Source organism: Octopus bimaculoides, chromosome 4 (genome assembly GCF_001194135.2).
Source record: "Octopus bimaculoides isolate UCB-OBI-ISO-001 chromosome 4, ASM119413v2, whole genome shotgun sequence".
In the NCBI taxonomy this organism is placed as follows: Eukaryota; Metazoa; Mollusca; class Cephalopoda; order Octopoda; family Octopodidae; genus Octopus; species Octopus bimaculoides.
The window spans coordinates 90,620,465-90,634,679 of NC_068984.1; the positions used below are offsets into that span (position 1 = coordinate 90,620,465).

Sequence of the window (14,215 nt, forward strand, 5' to 3'; positions counted from 1 at the left end):
GACTGGCTTGTGCGGGTGGCACATAAAAGACACCATTTCGAGCGTGGCCGTTTTCGTGCGGGTGACACGTAAAAGCACCCACTACACTCTCTGAGTGGTTGGCGTTAGGAAGGGCATCCAGCTGTAGAAACTCTGCCAAATCAGACTGGAGCCTGGTGCTGCCATCCGGTTTCACCAGTCCTCAGTCAAATCGTCCAACCCATGCTAGCATGGAAAGCGGACGTTAAACGATGATGATGATGATGATGATGATATGTTGGATAATCATGAGTTGGAAACCAAAAGTATTTTTATGTGAGTGCTAAAGATAGACAAACCAAGAATGTTGTTTATCATGAAGCCCTTAACTGAAAATTGTTAATCTCCGTCTTGTCAGAGGCACTAGTTTTTAATTATATATTTCTGTAACAATCAATAATAGGAACATGTATCATTGTGTCTGAGACAATAAATTTATGCAGAATTACCCATGATTCTTTTTCAACAAATTACCATCAAATTAGGTTTCCCAAGAAACACCAGGTACACTGTTAATAATAGAAGCTTCATTGAAAGGTATCAAATCAAAAATGACTGGTACAATTTTTCTCCAAACATTACCTCCAATCAGCTCTATTCAAATAAATTTACTGTACATAGGCAGATTAATGATCCAATCATAAAAACAATTTAGAGCAAACTTCAGATTTATAATTTCTAGAGATATTATTGCAAATCTAACAAGAGTTAGAATCCAAAAAATTGTTATAGACTAGGGCTAGAAATATTTTTTTACATAGAAGTAAAATGTCATTTGGTGGAAGCCAACTTACAAAAGTCAGAAGATTTACTATTCATCAACATGTTAACAGAGAATACAAATACATGAAAAAAGTCCTGAACAACTAGTGATTTTTTAGCTTGTAGTAACTACCTTAATTCCTTTTGCAAGAAATAGAATTTGATAGACTGGTATCCCAATCAGGGAACATTTAAATATCACCTGCCTAATGCCACAAAAACTGGAGATGAGCATTAGCTAAGTGGACCATGGAGGTCAACAAAAGAACTGAAAAAATATGATACAAATAATGTTATAAACTTAAGTAAAAAACAAAAAACAGAGAAAGTGAGAGATTAATAATCATAAGAATAAAAATATGAAGCCTATGAAAGATTAAAAGTAACACTACATGACAAATAGAAATACATAATAAATGGAAGTACAGAAACTTCAGCCATTATCATATAATTTTGGATTGTAATATAGAAAACTTATATTGCAAAATTAACACGATACTTAAGGATATTCCTCTCTGAAATATTATAATTTTTAGACACTTCATAAAATTCTTTAGCAAATAGTCCTAATAACCTAAGCCTTTTCATTTATTTAATTCATCAGAATTTCCAAGGTAACAAAATCACAGTTCCAAAAGATACCATCTAAAACAAAATTTTTCATAATGGGATATTTTATCCAGAGCTTACTCCCATATTATGAATAATACCTATTTTGGAATTAAGCAGAAGCAAAAGGGGTAACATATCTTTCTAAAGAGAACAATAAAAATCTAATAATCGATGTACTAACAACTGATATAAGACAGTTAAATGGAATCTAAACCTGATCATCACTTCATACATTTCTTCAACCTTCTCAATACTGGAAGAATGCAATATTTTAAAGCTCATGATAAATTAGATAGTATGAATTATTTTTGGAGTAATCATCAAATAATGAAGACTTACATGATAATTTCAACTTCAGTGATCCCGGTTTCATTGTTGTGCGAGAGTTGTTCTCACCAGGTTTGCTTTTTTTCCGGACAGTTGGAGATTCATCAACAACAAGTTGATCTGGATCACTATCTCCATCATCATCAAAATCAGTCATAAGAGGTTGGAATTTCCCAATATTCAGTACATCTGGTTTAACATTATCACTTCATAAAAAAAAACAAAGCACAAGTCAATAAGCCATCTTCACCATGTTTTGACTTAGGGAATTGATAAAGGAGGAAAGATGAGATTTAAAGGCTTTAGAATTTAGTTTCTTAACTATGATACATATAGATAAATTGAAGAAATGACTTTTATATGTGTGTTTAGATACAGTAATAAAGTTAATTAGTATTAAGAAAAATTATTAGGATAAAAAATTATTAGAATCAGGGTGACAAAGTTAACATGGATAAGTGTCACAGAAATTTGGTTATAAGTTACTAGTTTACATGCTTACCTAGTTGTAAATGTTTGTATATACAGGGTGGTGCCAAAGTAGGTATACAGTTATGAAAAAAAATATTTGATTAGATGTAAATAAAGTGGCACAATGGGTTACTACTACTGAAAAGTCACAGGGGCATAATGAAGTATAACTGAGCTCTACAGAGAAATAGCTGGAAAAATTTACCCAACAATTCTTCCATTTGAAACCTTCAATTTCAATGATGAAATATCAACAGGGTTCAAATTTTCTTCTTCTTCTTTTACAGTTTTCAGTACATTGTCAATAAAAGCTCCAGCCTTAGGAATACGCATCTTCAGACTTGTTGGTGGAGGAGAAGGAGGATCGTCCTATATTAGAAACAAAGAATACTATTAAAGTGGAAGGTTGGAATTTATAAATGTTTATATTTCTTCCATAAATAATTCTTGTATTATATTTTTCTTGAAATACAAAACATTGATTTAACCATTCAGTAACTTCTAAAGATTCAAGGATAATAGTTGAACCCATTATGTTGATGAAGTTTTATCTTAATAAGACTATAAATTCGTTTGGTTTACTATAGTACAATAGAGCAACAGAAATACAAATAAAGATTGGTTACATTATCATAATTTGGACATTTACATTCAAAATCCTGAACACAAGATATATTAATATCTTGTTGCACCAGATAAGGAGATAAACTCTTGCAAGAAAAAAGGCTTTCTGACAACAGAACAGGAGATGACTAGTGTTTCTAATGAAATTTCCCTCAGATGAAAGGCAAGAGTCCAAAATGTTACATTCTTCACACCTCATGGCAAATGGAGCTAATCAATCTCTTCTATGAACTCACCAATAGATTTATTAACCATGAAAATTTATGACCATTCAAAAGCCATTTTACAATTGTAACTAGTGGCACAAAATTTTGGTGCATAATAACTAAATTGGACAAATTAAATCTTCACATATTTTTTTAAATTACGCATATTAAATGGCACACAGCAACTAGTTCTGAAGGTGAAGTTGAAGACTTTCTCTTTTGGAATATTAGAAATACTTTTATAAACAAGCAGAATCAGTGATGCTATACTGCAAATATCCCTGAATCTTCAAAACCCACATGGAAAACCGAAACAGATATTTAATGACATTACAATACCACTGAAAAAGAAATGGAAGATTTTCTATAATACATGATTGAGATGAGAGTACACCAGCATATTATCTATCCAGTTGGGATAAAATATTTTTTCAGAAACAGTTTGAACATTTAAGGGCATATTTTCATCTTATCAACATTAAGTAATCCTCCAAAGAACAGTCCAAGTCATGTTAAACTTACCCACACATAGGCAAGCTTACATGACTGGGACTGTTTTTTCAGAAATTACTTAAGTATCACACTTGTTTTGGTATAAGAAGGCAATTAGCTTCTTCCGTCATTTGTGCTGAGGGAAATGTAAAGGAAAATAAGTACGATCATCAGTTATCAGATGTGAAGCAATAACACACAATTATAGAAGGGAAAATAAAAACAAAAATTTGAGCCAGCAAACAAAGCAAAATTATTCCACTTACTGAAAAAGCATAAACGTTTTTGTGCTCTTCAATCTTGTGTTCTTGTTTCTGAAGTTCTTGAAGTTTCTCTGTTGTATGCTGATGAAGGATGTCAAGGCTTTCCATCTGCTTTGGTGTAGGAATATTCTTCTTTCGCTTTTTTCTCTCAATTTTAGGTTTTAAGGCAGTCTTCTAGTCCAGACAAATACGTCATTGATTAGATAATTCATATACCCAATGAAAATATGGCAACAGTTATTTTCCTAATTATATATAAGAAATTAAGTTAATATGAAAGGTTCACAGTAAAAGCTGCATAAAATAACCCACCATAACAAGGTACAGCAAAGTCCTCAAAGAGACAATGCACCTATTTAAGGAGTACATTATTTTTGCAAAGCATATGTATTACAGTAGGATTTCTAATGATTTTTAACTTTATTTATCCATATTTGCCTTTCAGTAAAACAACTAATGATTAGACAGAGGAGTTAGCAACTTTTTTGTAGGTAGAGCCTACAAAACTGGAGAAAAGAGGTCAGAAGTTCTGCCGTTCCCCTTCTTAGACATAAGAGGATTGAATTGGATGGTAGATTAAGTCTGTCACTCCAGAACAGACAGATTTTTGCACAATTTCTATCTACCCCCACTTTCACTTACACAGCTGAGTCAACTCAAAGCTATAGTATAAACGTCCTCAAGAAGTTGTCAAGTACAATCAAACCCACAAACACACAATGCTGTCATAGTGAATACCATACACAATTATGATAGATATAAAAATAGAAAAACAGAATTGTCGTATTTTATTTTACCACGTAAATATTAACCCTTATTAAAACAACAGTTTGGACTACACCTATACAGGAACTTCAATTTGTCACTGAAATGACTTTTTGTGAGTTATGAACATGTATTGACTTGCACCCACAGAGAACTGTTGAGACTTTGAAGAAATATTAAGTAAAGTATTTAATTTATAGTTAATAATTTTATATAATAAATCAACTTCTATCATCTACAAGAAATGTATTTAAAGAAGAAAGGCTTTAATAAATAGTCATTAAGTTGTAAGATCGTGTAAACATTGTGGAACAATATTGTGAATAATAAACATTAAAACCATAAAAGTTTTTTCTGTTTAAACAGCTTAGTGTAAAAGATAAAAGAATCCATTTCAGCTGCATTTTCTTTAAATAAAAATATTTTAACTGGAAGTTGAAAACAGTAATGCAATTATTAGAAACAGAGTATTTACCTGAACTTCAAAATTCCGAGACACTTTTACAAGTTCTTTGAGAAGTTTACCATATTGGATATGTTCAGGAACATCATGCTTTGCACTCTTAGCAAACTGAAAATTTGTTAAAATCAAATAAGAATCCAAATGTTAGTAAATCTCTCACAGTGAATAAATAGTCATGTGGTTCAAATTAAACAATGTTGAACTATGTTCTTGAATCAAACTTAAAGTAGCAACATTGGGTGTTAATTATCTGGAAATAAAATCATTAACATGTATTCTAGATTAACTTTGTTGTGATTTAATGTTGCAATCACATTAGAGATAAATGTGATGAAGCCATGATGAACACTCTTGAATAGTAAATTTTGAAAAAGAAATAAACAAAGCAAACTATTTTAAAATACTGATTCTATTTTGTCTATAAAGAGAGAAAGAGAACAGATGTTCTGTTTTGTTTCTGCCAATAGATTAGATAATAATTTCCATGCTTTTTATCTACAACTGGATATAATCTTTTACATTAAGAACTTGATTTTTACTGACCAATAGAAATAAATTCATGGCAATGCTGATTACTTTATTTGAGACACAACTAGTATAACACAACTAAATTAAAAACTAATTTAATTATTGATTTGAAGAATTGAAGTAAACATTATTGTACAAATTTAATAAATGTATTCTTTCCATGATAAAAAAACTGCCTCTTCCATATCAGCATTTATGTCTCTTTATTGGAAATGCTACAATCACTTCAGTCTGGGTTTCTTTGACTCAATAAAACCACATGGCTATTGAGTCTAATAATTAGTATTCTTTGTAAAAATGTTTTCTGTATAACTGCATATTAAATAAGCTATCTGAAAGGACTGTAATTGATGGCTAATGATATTTCAAGATTTCATCTAATTCTGATTTTCCTTGTAGCTTTATATCACACACACAGTCGCTTAAAAGAAAGTTATCATTGCTGGTGTAACACTGTGACAGAGATGTTCAAAAAGTACACATCAAGAACTTTAATAAACATAATACATAATGCTGCTGTCCCTGTATAGAGTTTATCACTTATCATTGTGACCCATGGTGATAAATGGATACACTAAGTCTTTACGAAGTCCAATAAAGGCTATTTGATTTCACTTGAGGTTAAATGAAGTAAAAGTTCGTAAATTTATGTAGATATTGTTGACAAGACAGGAAATAAACCTTAATATAAGTTACACTTATCAATACTGAAACTTTTCAGTCAAATGAGAAATAAAAAGAAACAAATAAAGAAAAAACATGTGTGTGTGTGTAAATAATATGAAAAAAAAAATTAATAAAGTATTTCAGGAAAAATATAATAGCTAATTCAACTTAAGTTTATTATTCATTAGTTTGTAACATGATTAAAATATTAAAAAATTGCAAAGAAAAAGTACAAGAAAAGTACAAGGTAAAAACAAAAATATGTAAATATATAAAAATAGCTAAACATTTCCCCACAAATATTTTCTAAGCAATTACAAACAGAATAAATAGCTGATGTACTTACTCATAAATAATTCAATTTTCAGTCTGAAATTCATTATACAATAACAATTTGCCAACTGGTAAGTGATGTGTTAGTAGTTGCAGATGATAAAGATATAACTAATGCAGAAGCCTAAGAAATAGGGAGGATTAACAGGGGATATATTAAAAGATGAAAAAAAAAAACACCTAAGCTGGCATGCAGAGATGGGCTATCACCATTACTGACTTGATAATGAACAGACTGCACCAGACTGAGCACAGAATTGACAAACACAATAGTCTTTAGCATAACAGTTATGAGCAAGTTATAAAACACGCATACACACACATGTATATCTTTCTGTATGTGTGTAAATACATTAAAAATTTACAGTTCTCAGTACTGTTCAAAATTTATTTGCTGTTATGATGGTAAAAATCAAAAGTTTAAGTCAAGTATTTATTCTATTGGCCACCTTTTGACAAATTGCTAAGTTATGGAGATGTAAATAAACCAACACCAGTTGTCAAGCAATGAGAGAAACACAAAGTATACACACACACACAATAAGCTTCTGCACAGTTTCCATTTACTATATTTATTCATAAGACTTTGATTCAGGGTAGTCAGAGATGACACTGTGCCCCAAGTGCCGTACAATGGGATTGAATCTGAAACATGGTTGTGAAGCAAACTGAACAAACACAACCATACATGCAACTCACACATAGAAATGTAGATGTACACAATGATATTAGAGCCATGCCATATGAGTGAGGAATCAAAATACATTAGATATAGTGTGTATGATTTCACTATCAATATTGTGTGAGAGAGAGTGCATGCTTATTTTACATCATGTGTGGGTTTGTTTCTGATGATTTGGCTAATTTTTAGAGATGTTTTTCATGTGTGCATATAAAGTATTAAGTGCATGTGTGTGAAAATACAGCTGTTATAAAAAATACTGTGTGTGTGTGTGTGTGTATATATATATATATATATATATATATATATATATATATTATTGTTATTATTATTAGTAGTAGTAGTAGTATTATCTTTTCAGTGCAAGCATGGCTGCAACCATATTGTTTCAGATGTGGCATGTTGGACAAGTTTTTCTTTATTATAGCTTTGGGAGTGAAATTGGCAACTGAAATTGTGCAGAAGTCTGTCATACATATGTGTATATCTCTATCACTATGTCTGTCATTTTTTTATTTTGACAGTACTCAAAAAAATTTGTGCTTATGTCCCAAAACTTAATGCTACAATAATTTGTAAGTTTTAGGACATTACAAGTGTTGGGATCAATATCATTACAAAAAATCTTCAAGGCAGTGCCCCAGCATTGCCACATTCTAATGATGAAAACCTGTAAAATGGTAAGAGAGGGGGTAAGGGGTAAATTTTTTTTTATGTAAAAATATTTTTATACATTGTCTCATAGTCCTGGAAATTTCTCATAAATACTAGTAAAGAAGAAATGTCACATTTAAAAAATTAAATTTCATGTTTTATACCAAATACAAGTATACATCTGATATTGTTTTACTAATTATTTTACTCACTGGCATTGAAAGTATGACAGTCTTTTCTACAAGATTACCAGTTTAATATGTGATCCACTTACATAATAATAATAATAGACATTCTGGTGCTTTGAAATGTAAATTTTAATTATCAATATTGAAGCCATACAGGGAAAGCATCTTTATAACACCATCTTTAATGATAAAGTAACTTCCCCTGGTCATATAGTATCATATATAGATTCTGCTCGTCTTGCTCTATGAAAGAAGCACATATATGCAGAGGTGTTCTAGAAGCTATATTGTCAAAGGTGCTGTTATTCACAGCCATACTACAATCTTTTTGGGGGTACTAAAAATATTTTAAATAAACTGAATGAGACATTAAGAGCTGCTTTTAATATCAATGGTATGTATTATTCTTTCCAGTTATCTAAAAAGATATAAAATGTCCACAAATATATATTTTGGGTTAAAAAGTTTGCTTCACAAACACATGCTTCCAACTTTTATCCAATTCCATAGTAGCTCAAGTAAAAATCTCCTAAGATAGCCTCAGGTTGACTAGTGCCATGTAAGTGAAATTTGATACATGGAAACAGTGCAGAAGCCTGTCAAGTATGTATGTGTGAGTACCAGTGTAAATGGGTGTATCAAAGAGAACTACCTTGTGGCATTTAGGTAAGAAGTTGAGTTTCTTTACACTAAAGAGGATTTAGCCATTTGATAAATAGAGTAATGAAATTAGTGCAAGATTAAATACTAGAGATCATATAATTGTCTAAAAACATGGCTGCGGTCCAATAACTGAACCAATAAAAGAATAAAACTACTTTGTATGAGAATATTTTATTCAAATCTAAGTAATTTGGTTTCCCCTTCTCATAAATCTCCAAATTTATTTATAAAGCTAGGAGACAGACAGACAGAGAAACAAAAGGAGAGACAGACACAGACGGACAGGCATTGTTTATGATTTTAAATAAATATCCTTCAAGCAAACAACCAGAAACTACTAGAATACAATACTTTCTAGTTGTTTATGTTACAACTGACTTAGTCTCCCATTTTTTCAAGGATAAAAAAAAGGTGACCAAGGAAAGAAATGAACTTCAATCTCCAAGAAAACAGTTGTTGTTTAGCTCCAGGTCAAACCTGATCAAGCAGGCTGCTGATCAAAAGCATTCCATCTGTAATCACCAAACCTTTTTAGAATTATCTGGGGCTACATATTATAATGTGTTTGTCCTTTTTATTTCTAAGATGGTAGAGGGTGGTTTGGGGAAAATTTGGCTGTTATTCCATATGATCATTCTTTTGTTGACTTGTAAAGGAATATGTTGATTAGAAATAAGAATTATATTTATCATTATTACTGACAGTCACAACCCATTTCTAATCATATTTAATTGTGATTTAGATAAAGGCACAAATGCGCATGCACACACACACACACACATGCACACGCACACACACACACACACACACACACAAGCCCACATCTTTCCATCAAGAAATTTGACCATTCTCTTGAATTCAGTAACTCTATTTGTGCACATGATTAGAAAAAAAAACAACAAAAAAAAAAAAACAGTGCCACACCCATGACTTTTGGGAAAAGTTTATCACACTCAGAATTGGCAAAGCATGGAATAAGCTGCCTATGTCATTTTTTTAGCTGTTTGGATACTGCATACTTCAAAAATTTCATGCTTCTAGAAATTTACTACTCCTGATGTACCATGCACTCTTTCCTCTTTATGGCTCTTTTACTGTTCACTTTTCTATCTTTTTGTGTTTTATTCTTTGTATTATGCCTGTATTTCTAGCTTTCAATGCTGGTTTTCTTTACTTGACTTATGGATCAATCTTTTAATCTTTCTTCATAAATTGTAGTATACCTGCACACAAGGATCAGACAGTGCCATCAGAGGGTAAGAGGTAAATGACTGTAAAGTGGGGTCGGGGTACAAGTAGAATGGGGTTGATGTATATTTGGGAGTGGGAGGTACATGTGTGCTTGTATGTAAAAAGCTGGGTGTGGCAAACCTTGTGCTGAACCCTCAGATGGTGATGATTGGAAGGAAGTACTGATGGTGGAAGGTCTTATGTTCATATTCATGGTGTGGTCCACCAGTATCCAGGTACAAATTTCTGTTCATGCAACCAGGATCAAAAATATTTTGCCTTTATATTTTAGGTAGTCCTGGTTTTTCACAACACCCACAAACCAAATGTGAGACGTCCTGACCTCCAGTGGTAATCAGTTATTGCCACCTTATTCCTACCAGCCCTTCTGAAGAGTGCCTGGGTTGTTCCCCCGTCTCCAAACTACCCCATGTACAAAACGAATTGGCAAAGTCAGCTGAAATACATCTATGAATACTGTTTTGCATATGTGTGTTGTGCATATACATTGATATTCATATATACACACACTCATACATACACATATATATATGTACATACATACAAACATACACTCATATACAGATTTTTTTTTCCAGAAAATTTTCTAACCTCAACCTCACTTGCAAAACCATATTTTTTTTTCTATGGTGACATGCTTTAACAATGTGGCAGACATTAAATATTACTGATGCAGATAATACTGGTGTAACAAAATTAGGCAATTCCAATATTTTTCATTGAAGTCCATTCCCAAAATGACTGGGGGAAAATGTAGGTATCTTCTATGTCTAAGATTTTAAACTGATGCAAAAATAGTATATTATTTTCCTTTACTCAAAAAAAAAAAAAAGAAAGAAGGAAAAGAGAAAAAAGGAATAGTAGATTTGATAGAGAACTAGCAAAAAAAAAATGCCCTTTATAAACGACAAATAGCAAAATGTCTAATTTAGTTACACCCCTTAATTTTCTGACTTAAAATCCCACCATAGTCAAATTTGCATTTCATCTCTGGAAGGTTGAAAAAAAGAAAAACTACTAATGGCTACAGAAGTAAATGTAATGTCTAATTTTTATAACTAAATTTTATTCTTAATAGTATTTATGAAGAAAATATTTATCATACAGACTCTGTAAAAGAAATTTAAAATAATCTCTTTTTTTTTTTTTTTTTTTTAATGAAGCTTATGCACATGACATATTTACATTTCAGTACATGAAAAGGTTACAAGAATTATAAGTGGAAGAATATTTGCAACAGTGAAATAAATAGAGCTTAAGAATAATTAACTACAAATAATCACACAAATTTCTGCATTTAAAATTATGATATTGAAATGATTTGATAAATATACCAGTCTGCACAAAGTTAGCTGAAATGGATATATAATGCTGTATTATGTATTGAAATAATTATTAGAGCATAGCAGAATTATTTCTTTTGAAGTTAGGACTTAGTCTCCATTTTTAATATATCTTTTGAGGTACACAGCTTACTAGGATTATTCAAGTTTGTATTTAGGGATGTTCAATGCAAAGGTTTGTATATTAATTTGAATGCACTGTAATTTCAAATTAAGAAGCACATGACCACACACATGCATATATATAACTAATACTTGTAAGCAAAAATAAAAGCAAACTTTTACATCCTTAGCTCTTATGACAGCTAAGGACATAGGAATCAGTATTGAAGTTTTACTTTTAAATTTATGGTATTAGATACTTTGCTCTGATTAACAATAGTTGCCACTTTATGTTACTGTTTAAATGTTATCAAAGATGCATGGGCAACAACTCTTCAATGCCACTCCTTTAGAGACTGTAATTTGCCTAAGATCATGTTACATCTAATGTTCAAAGTTTATTTATTACTGTTATCTGATTAATATCTACAATGAAGTTTAAAAAGTTACAGTGAAAGTATAGATATTTGAATGTCGTAGTTTCAATTCATTCACTTGTGTCCCAATTGTTTTCTTCCCCAAAATGTACTAACTGATAGGTCTTTCTTTAATTGTGGTTAAACCTAGAGGTAAAAACTTATTTTATACTGAAGTATGAAGAGGACATGCAGATATGTCAACTATCTCAATCTAGTATTAATCACATAAAAGTAGGCAAATAACAGCAGACAGCTGCCTACTACTTCAAGCAATATCTTAAACAAATTTTAACAGCAGAGGTTATTAAGTTTATTAATGTCATTGATATCATTTATAAAAAATATCGCTTAACTTAAATTAAAATCATCTCAATACTGAAACTTTTTAGTTTAAGAATCACAACTAAACATTGGTTGACCTAACGTTGAACTATAAGTGAGGTGATAACCTCTAAAAAAAATTCTAATAAAAACAATCGTTATTCACTAAATTCTTTAATTTTTGCATTAAGTAATCTTTAAGATCTTATAACTTTCTTGATAGAATTTTTAAAAAAATGAATTAGCAACACAAAGTTCAAAATGCAAAGACAATGAACATTAAAAATACTCTAAGTAAAATTAGTATACAATAAAAGAAAAAAAATCAACTGATGAGTTTGTAACCCATCAACATTCTAACAAATACTTGTAAGGTCAAAAGACTGAATGAATGAATGAATGGCTGGATTGATGAGCATTGTTGTACAGCCATTACAGTTAGCAAACTCTTGTTTACACTCACAACTGGCCAGACAACATGCAGATGAAGAGGCATGCTTCATGAGGCATTTGGCATGATGCCCTTAAAATGACAGGAGTAGAAATTATGTAATTATATTGTGTTAATAATAATACCAGGATTAAATCATGCAGGTTTAGGTTAGTTGTGCAGTCTATTTAATGTTCAGTTGCATTTATAGCAGAAGATAAAATAGCAATGAATCTTTCAACAAAAAAGTAGTGGTAACCATGACATCAGAAATTGAAAATAAGAGAGAAAACAGGATGATATATTTAACATTGATGATTTTAAACACCATGTAACAGATAAAGAAGAATTTTAACCAAATTATTTGATATTTTTTATATGAATTTCTTTGTTGGTATCTTTCAAAATGACAACAATGTAAAGGATCAGTTAATTTTGTGAAAGGTCAAAAGATTATATAAACTGATATTTAAAAAATGATGGCAACATTTTAATTTCATTCTGCTCAAATCTTTATACATTTAATATGAAATTATAGTTAACATAAGAAAATAGTTTTAAGCTAATTGATACATATTAATTGCTAGAGCTTAAGATATTTACAGTACAGTGATTATGATACAGTTACTTTTTCCATTTATAACTTATATGTCCATATGTATATGGATCAAAAACTTCATTTTGACTGGGACTTTAAGTTTTGCCTGCCAGCTGTGTGTATGCGCGCGAGCACACATGCATGCATGTGAACACAGATGAGAGAGAAGGCAATGATACAACTTGAATATCGGTCATATTTTATTGGTAAGATATAGCCTCCTTTTAGTTAGTATTAATCATCACTTTTAGCATTCATAAGCCTAATATTGTCAGATAACTTGAAGTATCTCTATTGGAATGATTAACCCTTTAGCATTCAGATTATTCTGTCAAATGTAATGCTTGCTCATTCACACTGTTTAAATAATCATGCTTTTCATATCTTTGAAATTTTGATGATGTGATTGTATATTTTTAGAGTAGCACTGAAAAGTAGGCTGTATCTGACTGGACAGAACATAAAACAGGAAGCATATTTGGGCCAGATATGGCCAGTTTAAATGCTAAAGGGTTAAACTAAGAAAAGTATGCCTTCTTTTTGTGATTCAGAAGTGCGGCATTACTGCTACCAAATGATAAATGTCAGAGCAAATTATGTCCAGTTTGAATTCTAAGGTGCTGGCTATAACCTAGATATTTTAAAATATATTTAAATTAAATATCTATTTCATTTTCAAGGAGGCACAATGGCCCAGTGGTTAGGGCAGCGGACTCGTGGTTTCGATTCCCAGACCAGGCGTTATGAGTGTTTATTGAGCGAAAACACCTAAAGCTCCACGAGGCTCTGGCAGGGGATGGTGGCGAACCCTGCTGTACTCTTTCACCACAACTTTCTCTCACTCTTACTTCCTGTTTCTGTTGTGCCGGTAATTCAAAGGGTCAGCCTTGTCACACTGTGTCACGCTGAATATCCCCGAGAACTACGTTAAGGGTACATGTGTCTGTGGAGTGCTCAGCCACTTGCACGTTAATTTCACAAGCAGGCTGTTCTGTTGATCAGATCAACTGGAACCCTCGACGTCATAAGCGACG

The 14,215-nt window shown here is 31.4% G+C and overlaps 1 protein-coding gene across 4 annotated transcripts in view; it reads right to left on the reverse strand.

Moving 5' to 3' along the window:
* The window catches only part of LOC106875727 (histone lysine demethylase PHF8), a 93,919-nt gene that overhangs the window by 22,525 nt on the left and 57,179 nt on the right, over positions 1-14,215 (reverse strand). For 2 of the 4 annotated variants that reach the window (XM_052967234.1, XM_052967232.1), the window contains 4 exons: positions 5,016-5,111; positions 3,779-3,946; positions 2,396-2,559; positions 1,732-1,925 (listed from right to left, as the gene is read on the reverse strand). In XM_052967234.1, the coding sequence (XP_052823194.1) occupies positions 1,732-1,925; positions 2,396-2,559; positions 3,779-3,946; positions 5,016-5,111 (622 nt within the window). Of the gene's footprint in view, positions 1-1,731; positions 1,926-2,395; positions 2,560-3,778; positions 3,950-5,015; positions 5,112-14,215 lie in introns of all 4 variants that reach the window. The other 2 variants (XM_052967233.1, XM_052967231.1) reach the window with 1 other exon arrangement.